This window comes from Centruroides sculpturatus, unplaced genomic scaffold (assembly GCF_000671375.1).
Source record: "Centruroides sculpturatus isolate CEXI.00-Female unplaced genomic scaffold, Cexi_2.0 scaffold85, whole genome shotgun sequence".
NCBI lineage: Eukaryota > Metazoa > Arthropoda > Arachnida > Scorpiones > Buthidae > Centruroides > Centruroides sculpturatus.
In genome coordinates, this window is record NW_019384798.1 from 477,310 (window position 1) to 487,078 (window position 9,769).

The 9,769-nt window shown below is 30.8% G+C and overlaps 1 protein-coding gene across 1 annotated transcript in view; it reads left to right on the top strand.

Moving 5' to 3' along the window:
* Window positions 1-9,769, top strand: part of LOC111629494 (DNA replication complex GINS protein PSF3-like) — a 23,938-nt gene extending 14,169 nt beyond the window's left edge. Inside the window, exon 3 of the mRNA XM_023373412.1 lies at window positions 9,166-9,769. Within this exon, the coding sequence (XP_023229180.1) occupies window positions 9,166-9,399 (234 nt within the window). The 3' untranslated portion in view covers window positions 9,400-9,769. The remainder of the gene's footprint in view (window positions 1-9,165) is intronic.

The window sequence follows — 9,769 nt, forward strand, 5'->3', positions numbered from 1 at the left end:
CCCAGTCAGTAAACTTAATCCTAATTTGGCCCTTCTTCAGAAAAGGTTGTGCATCCCTGTTATAATGATGCCAAGTTTTATGAACTTTCGAAATAAATAAACATTTATTTATAAATAATATAATGTATATGAAAATAAGACTCCATTAATCCAAAATACAATTGAAAAAAATTTGTGTTTTTCTTTATAGAGGAAAATTCAGAATCTCTTATTTTCAACATGCTCTTAGAAAATTACTTCTCTGGCTTGTAACTTACAGTTTAGCCCAAACTGATAAAAGTTGGACTGCCCCATTTGTAGACTTCCAAAGTTGGAGCCCAAAAATGTCACATAGTAACAGTGGGTTACATTGCAAACATTTTATATAGATGAAAGAATTTGAAACTACTTGAATTTTTTTTTTTTTTTTTTTAATTTCTTTGGCTGCAATTTGAAAAAATTGTAGACCTATAAATTCCCACTGTTGTCTATCTGTCTGTCCTCTCTTAATCTCAAGAATGGTATTAGATAAATGAAAGTCAAGACCAGATATGGAAACCTTAGGGGCTGGAGACCACAATTAACAATATAAGAACTTCCAATGAAAACTGGAAGTTATGTTATTTCAATTCAAAAATTTTCTCTCGAATGGAGTTAGATAGATGACCAGCATGACTTTGTTGTTAACAGGAAAGTGTGATGGACAGGGAAACTACTAAAATTAATTGCTTTGTGACAAAATTTGCAGCTTGGTATTGTGACGATGTCACAATAAGTAATTGCTTATTAAAGTATTTTTTTCTATTGTAAATAATTTAATGTTTACTGATTATTTGTGCCCATATCAAATTTAACTAATCTAAACTCTTAGTTCATTATAAATAATGAGCTTAGTATTTATGATGTTAAAGCAAATTTTATTAGTTATAATACAGGGTCTTCCAAAAAGAATGTTACCATTTTAAATTATTGTAATTATGTTAATTATTATCCGAGAACATCATAATGCATTAAAATATTAACTGCAATTCTATGGCTCCTGCAGATTACTCATGCTGCACAACAACAAGTGAATCCAACTTTGCAAACTGCAGGACATAAAATGCCTTCTCTGTTGTGGAGTAGCTATTTTCATTTATGGTATTTCCTAGAGGCAGTAGACAACAGGACATTTGAATGCAGACAGGAGACAAAACTCAGGCGATTACTCTACCAATCAGTGTACATCACATACGTTAATGATAATAATTAACATCATTACAGTAATTTAAAATGTCCAAAATACTTAGTAAGCAGGCTTTTATTAATTGCTTTAAGTGTTAAATATGCAGCTATAATAAAAAAAATTAAATGTCATTATGTCATTCTGTATAAATATCATATGCATTTGTATCTTACCTGTTTTGTGTATTTCCAATCTTTGTGCCAGCTTGCTTTTTTTTTTTTTTGTGGATCGTATTTCATATAATGGTAGTTTCAATGCCAATGATTGGAATCAGCTAATATTTTTTTTCCAGAAGAAATTCAATGGTAACTGTTTTAAAAATTATTGGCTAAAGTGTTTTTATATTTGGAAAACTAAAAAAGAAGTGTGGTATATCAAAATGAGCAATATAATGAGGTGTCATGTAATGATGGGCTACTGTACTTTTAAAAAAATTTGCAGTGCAATATAGCTAATTACTAATAGCAGTAACATTTCTTCTTGAAAAATACAAAGTTGTATATAAGATAAATTTAAAATTTAATATTTTTATTGTTTTACATTTGTTCCTAAGTTAAATATGAAATTTTTATGCTACTTTCTGAATTTAATATAATAGTACAGATATCATATATACAGGGTCTTCCAAAAAGAATGCTACCTTTTAAAATTACAGTAATTACCCAAGAAGTATGCGTCATACACCAATCAATAGAGTAACTGTCTGAGTTTATCTATCATCTGCATTCCAATGTCTTGTTTGCTACCTCTAGGAAATGCCATAAATGAAAATGGTAACTCCACAACAGAAAAGGTATTTTGTGTTCTGCAGTTTGCAAAGTTGGAATTGCTTATCATCATGCAACATGAGTGTCACAGACAATTTCAAAGTGATCTACCATGTGAGATAGAGATTTTTTGGTGGTTTTGATAGTTCCATTATCCCTGAACTGGATAAAGGATGCATTTGCTAGGGAAGTAGTTCAGGTCAACCCAGAATATCAGAGGAAAATGAGAATAAAATTGAAAGCTGATGTCACCAAATAATGTTTGTCTTACATGGTAGATCAGTTTGAGTTGTTGTGAAACTCATATTGCATGATCATGAGTGATTCCAACTTTGCAAACTGCAGAACACAAAATGTCTTCTCTGTTGCAAAGTTGCCATTTTTGTTTAAGGTACTTTCTAAAGACAATAAATAAGATGCTTGAATGCAGACAGGAGAGGAAACTTGGACGGTTACTCTATCGATTGGTGTACATTGCATACTTCTCAGATAATAATTTAACATAATTACTGTAATTTAAAATGGTAGCATTCTTTTTTGGAAGACACTGTATTATTACAGATATGTGCCACTTAAAAACAGGAATGTCTTCCAAGAAATACATTGTTAAACAATCATCATAGTGTATTTAGATAAACATTATGTGATATAGTCTACTACTTATATGGGTCATATGTAGCACAATTATAAGTGTTTATGTATTTAAACATATTGAAACATAGACAAGATACATACAGTTATGAATTTTTCAGCTCAAATATAATTTTATGGAACTTCTGTCACATGGTCCATTAAGCAGCACATATCTATACCCATGTAAACTAATGTACTGTTCATGTGTACCAAAGTGTACAGATTAGCAGTGTTATTATAAAGTGAAAGGATACAATTTTATTTTCCATTTATTCTAAATAGTAATGTCAGATTTATAAGTGTATAGGATCTGCTCATTGTAATCATAGGTACTGTTATTTGAAAATTAGCATGTCTCAAAACATATAAAACTTATAAAAATTCATTTATTTTAATCAAAGTTTGGGTATAGTTATCATTGTCTTTCAGATAAATGGGTATTTTTAAGCCCTCTTTGAACTATTGGCTTTTACCAATGTTTTATATGTTAAACTTTAATAGTTCTTTCGTATTCACTACAATATAAACTATTATAGTAGTTTAAACTGTTAGCATTTACTACTTCAAGTATATGCCAAATGAATTGTTATTAAGAAATCTTCAACTTTTAAATTTAATTATTTAATACTGAAAAATTACATATGCAGAACTGGAACAGGACATTCAGAGTATATCCATACCTTTTCTACAGTTCCAGCAAAAAAATTAGGTTTAATACCATACATTAGAAATGTTTTTAGCCATTTTATACTGGCCTTCACTGGGTATTAGATGGAAAATGAACAAATATTTAGAACAAACAAAATGTTTTAGAATGCAAAATTGTACTGTAGAAAAGATTGTATGGCCAGATAGCTGAGCAGTTAAGGTGACATCTTAAAAAATTTCAGGAATTTTTTAGGGGGTGATCTGTTCAGATACATTGAGCCCCATTCCTCACCTCCACCCACTCAGCTGTGGATCTGGCCAAATCTATAATGGGCTTGCTAAAAAGACCCTGTTAGTGGCCAAGAGGTGGGAAGAGTTAAAAAGAAAATGTAGTTGTCTTCTGCACTTAATTATTTAACTTTAAGTTTGGTTATATATTTTTGTCAGAAATCAGTTCTTATAAGTAGAAATTGATAATTCTGTTTTTCTATTAATTTCTGACAGTATTGGAATTTTTCCTTTAGAAGAGATACTTAAAATTTTACATCTAACTATGGAAAATATTAACATAACGAGAAATGGAATTGATAAAATTTTAATAGACTTATTATAATGTAAAATTTGTATTCTTCAGGATTGGCATTGTTTAAATTGTTATAAGAATTTAAATCTTCGTGCCTGTTTTAAGAATTTCTTTTAATTTTTAGGATTTCTCGATTCGTCTTCTGAGAGCAATCACCTGCTTGCTGGACACAAGATCGACCTTCCATTTTGGCTGGCTGAATCCTTACACAACCGTCACATAATCTCTATCGATCTTCCCAAAGTGTATAGAGAAGCCTATCGTGAGATTTTACTTGCTGATGCAAATGCTGTAGATTTACATAAAATGGGACCATATTTCTATCTGTTTGGTCAACATCTGATGTCGTTTCCACACAGAGATAAAGTGGAAATTTCTAAAATATTATCAAAGGTGAGTTTAATATATTTTAATTTCATCTCATATGAATTCTGATATATCAATTTTTTTATGTATAACTTCTATATAATGGTGTCTTGTACTTTGAATTTAATTCATTCCAGAAGGCCATATGAACTCTGAATCATTCAAAGTCCAAATCAATTTTTTTTTTCATTAGAAATAATGGAAAATCAAATTAATCCATGTTCAGACTCAAAACAATACCCATTTTGATAAACTTGAAATGGCAAACACACATAATTTAAGGTAAAAATAACAATTAAATACCATCCATCAACCAAAGCCAAATATTATCGGGCTAGAAACAACTATAATACTAATAATTTAATAGACAATTTGGCATTAGAGTTAAGTGTTAGGCATCATCTCTTGATAAATTTAATAATTATAAATTAATTAAATAATCAAGAGATGGCACCTAACTCTAATGCAAAATTGTCTATTAAATTATTAGTATTATAGCCGTTTCTAGCCCGATAATATTCGGCTTTGGTTGGTGGATAGCTTTAATTGTATCGGGTATAGTAAAGATGTTTGATTAACAATTAAATACCATAATAATAAATTAAAATATGAAAAACAATAAATAAAATACATAAATACTATATAATAAAATGAAAATTTTATTTACTGGTTGCACACCATCAACTCTAGCATCAAACATGGCTGCCAGATACATCACACGTGTACTGCTTTTGTACTTCGTGATATGTTCTATTCGCATCTCAATTGTGGATATTGCAGCCTTCTTCTTGTTAGATTGTGTGCTTCCACACACTTCTTGGATGCCAGGGTTAATAAGTAAAGATTTAGTGTATTCACAACAGGTCTCATTACTTAACATAGATGTGTGATTTATTTATAACAGTTGTGAAATTTAACACATTATTGCTAATTTGAGATTGTGTCATTTGTTTATGTGATAGAATGGTCTGCACCACATCGTTGATGCATATGTTAGGATGACATCATTGTGTTTATTCTGGAAGACACAGAAAACGCTGTGGCCTTTAATTTATTATTTCTGTGAGCAATCGTGTGCATGGGTGGTTAGATTTGGAATGGGGGGAGGTCTAGAGACAGTATAACAGAAGAAATTAAACTCTACTACTTGTTAAACAAAACAAATGTCTGTTTATTAACATAGAGGGTTATACATTCTGAGATCATAGCAAGACAAAAATAGGATTTTGATAAAGAGTCTTTACACGCATGAGAGAGAGAGTTCACAATGGGTCGTGAGTTGATAAATACCTTGTTGTAGAGGTTCTAAGGAGATCTGATGCTCGTTGACAGGAGGATCAAGGATTGTTTGGCAGATCGTTTGGCAATACTAGTTGGTTGTGTGTTTGTGCCTGACTAATGAGCTGGTCATGTGGTTTTTCCAGATTTTCTTTATATATCAAACACCTAAATAGGGGCTAGTTTCCTATAGAAAGTCCTAGGAGGCATTTTTTTTCTTGGCATATTGCCCATTTATTATGCTGACATATTCCATCAACCAACATGGATCAATCTGTCACGTCAGCTGAGGAATGGTCTTATATTTCATATATTTCAGCATGAAATATTTTGATATGTATAACTTTATTACACATTAATCAGTTATGTACAGTAATATATTGCTAAGTCAAATTGCATTAACTGGAAGCTATCTACAGGTCAAAAGACACATTGTATAGGGTTTTCCACATAATACAATCCTTGTTAAGTCAAATTGCTGGTTGCGCTACAATTTGAAAAATTTGTAGATCTATAAATTCCCACTGTTGTTTGTCTGGCTGTCTGCCCATCTTTCCTTAATCTTGAGAACAGAGTTAGAGATGAAAATCTAGACTAGATGTGGTAAGCTTAGGAGCAGGAGGCCATGATTATCTGTATATGAATTTCTGGTTTGCATCAGAAGTCATGTTATTTTAATTCAAAAATTTTTACTTGAAAGGAGTTAGAAAGATGACTGGCACAACTCTATTGCTAACAAGAAAAGTATGATATACAGGGGCAAGACACTACTAATTTGAAGTAAAGAACATGTAATTTAAATTAAAAATATGATTAAAAATTGCAGTCTAGCATTGTGACGATGTCACAATAAAATAACTGCTTGTATTTGAACATACTTTCCCATGTACCTCTCCATCCTTTGATAAGTCCGTGATCTTCATTTCCTCTTATATTTTGTATGAATTTAGACAATTAAGATAAACACTACATCTCCATGTCAAACAACATGCCAGTACAACTGCATGTCAACATCGTTTTATTGATACAGTATATTATTGGCATTCTGTTTGGGGCACAAGGGGGTGCCCTGACAACAAACTCAAAAGCACCATGAATTGTACAGTTTTGTAATAATTCTGTGAACAAATTCTTGAGAAATGAATTGATAACAGGAAATTTATGGTCACGGAATACTTTGAGAAAATCAGGTATCAAAATTTTTAACTTGAAGTTAGGATTTTTTACTCCCCTAAACTTTGACTTCATGAGGCTTTACTATTTCGAATTTTTATATTTTGTTTTTCTGTTATTTATGATATCAGAAGTTAAATTGCATATGAGCCTTTTTTTTAAAGTGTACTTTTAAAGTCCACTTTTGGAAAAAAATGAGTTGATGATAGTTTTAGTCAGGCATAGATGTCTTCTTTTTATATTTATAATAACAAAGTCAATGATGTACAATATCCTCATAAATTAATCAAAAGAAGTTTAACTGTAAAATGTTATTGCCAGAATGTTTTTATTTTTTGAAAATGGAATAAGTCCATTCGTAATAAATCAATAATTGAAACAACTTTTCTTAAAGTCTTTATGTTTACAGTAATAGCTAATGCTAAGTGTAAAAGAGAAATAAAATTGAAATATGAATATATTTGTTGTTGTTATAGGGATTGCTCAAATGAAAAGTGGACACACATCAGAACTGGCAAACATTTATTGGAAATTAAAAGAAATATCCATGTTTGTTTAGGCAAAGATCCCAGTGTCTCACAAATATATCAATGCCCCTCATGTAGAATATTGGTGGCTGCTTATAAAAAGTTCTTTGACTCTATCCTTCACCTTATTTGCCAACATGAAACTTTGTCCTTTCAAAGCTTTCTTGAGAAGTCCAAAAATGTGAAAGTTGCAAGGCCAACAGGTCAGGACTATATGGTGAATGTTCTAGTACCTCTCAGTATATTTTCTGTAACGTGGCACTGGTTGCACTTGCCATATGGGGACAGGCATTGTTGTGAAGCAGGATCACTTTTTGTGAGAGAAGTCCTGAGCATTTTGACTTCATTGCTTTGTGCAGCCATGACAGAGTTTTGCAATAGCATTCTGAATTGATTGTTATATGTGGTGGCCTAAAGTCAACCAAAAGCAATTGATGCAGTGGAGATTATGGTGTCTGCCTGAACGGTCTCAGTTTATCCTGAACTGACTTGCAGCCTTTCTATAACTCTTGCATCAATTATTCACTGCTGTTTGTCCTAAACAATGTTCACCATAAACATGCTTCATTTGTTTATAGATGCCAGCACTCCTATTCTCTTCAGCCACTAAAAATCAAACTACTGCCTGTTATTCGATTCTGGATGCTTCCACTATAACTAACTTAACATTAATCTGCCAATTACAGGAGATAAAATCTATTCCCACCAATACTTAATGAAGCATGTTTAGCTTACCCGCCTGTAAGTGGCCTACCAATTGCTACTTTGCACAATGAAATATGACACATATCCACTTTTCATTTGGGCAATCTTTATAGTTATCTTAACAAAGTAATTTACTTTTCATAATTGTTTATTTATAAATTCTTAATATAATTATATTAAGTTATATTATAAATTATATTATAATATAACTTAATATTATACACAAAACCCTTAAATATCTCAATGTATGAATAAATGGATTTATACCACTTTCAAAAACAATGGCTCATATATAAGGGTTTTAGCAGTTTCATCTTTCACAACTTCATTGCAAAGGCAATGAAGACATGTAAGATGACTTTGTTGATTTTTCTGGAGGTTGTATTGAACTGCAAATTTTCATTCAAGTTTATGTCCTGGTTAAAATGTTCTTATATGATGGAGTTTGTTCCATGTGTGTGTTTGTTATGGAGTTTTTTTTATTATGAAATTATTAATGTGTATGCATATGTTTTACAAATCCCATAAAAGGATCTACATTTCAAGAATGACTGGGACTCATTATGTCCAAAATGCATATCATAAAATAAATACATAGAATTTTCCTGGAAATATGTCTCAAGGTCATTCTGTTTCTTGTTTAACTCAGTGTGATAAGTTCGTTTTTGGGAAAAGTGCACTAGCACAAAACATACAAAATAAGACAACTGACAAATAGTGATCAGAATAATATACAATTGGTTTAAATTGTGTATAGTAGTTTTAATATCATAAAATGAGTACAGAGGTATTAATTTATAATTTTCATTTCATATGACTGTAGAATAACTTAACCACTCAGCTGTGAGCAACGACTATAGTCATCAAATTCTTTTGGGAGATATCACCAAAAACTAGCCTAAAACTACTGCGAAAAAAAAATTCACATAAAAAATGAATTATGTAACAATAAAAAAATACTTTTCTTTACTAGACATAACTGTTTACAAAATCTTTTTCCAAAAGAGTAATGAGAAAAAACACATGGAAAAATACTTTAAAAATTTTCCACGTTTATTCTCCACTACTGGGTGGAGTACCATACTGACTAGTCTACTGTTGAAAGGTTAATAATACATATAAAAAGCATTACAATGTTGCTCATCATTATATTACACTACACCCCTGTACTGTCATTGCATCACCCCAGTTGAAATTTACTAATTTAGTTCAGTTTAAAAGATTTTTAACTTAAATGAATAGTTCTAGTTTTATTATTTAATTAAATATGTTCTGTTACAGACTTTTAGAACACGGTTTCGTAGAATTATGGACTCGTCCCAGAACTCATTGAACGACAATTCATCTTGTTTAAAGTCTAATCTGGACAGGACCGAAGAAGAACTGTTCAACGTTGGGAAAAAGGCCATGATGGAATTTAATGGTTGGCAAACACGTCAGACTGAAAGAATTAGCACTTCTGATCTGGTCGTCATTCACAAAAAGCGGAAGAGGACTAATTTAGAAAGCATGTAAAAATGATGTATAAATATTTTGATACTTATTAGTACTTTCAATTTTATTACAGTTTTGTTAAATAATTATAGTTGAACACTGCTCTTATCCACAATATTGGTGTATAACATGGATAACTAAATATACAAGTTCATATTTTTATATTTGATTATTTTTGTTATTCATTATCATCGTTAAATATGTTTATTATCTATAACAGTATACTTATCTATAGTACAGTATATGAGTTCACCAAACTATTAAATTTGACCACTTTACAATTACAATTTGGCTATATTAAACTATGGCAACTTTCATGTCTTCAAGGAGTCAAAAACCTTAAAGTCCTATTAACTGAAACATTTTTAAATGCCACATTATCAGATATGTA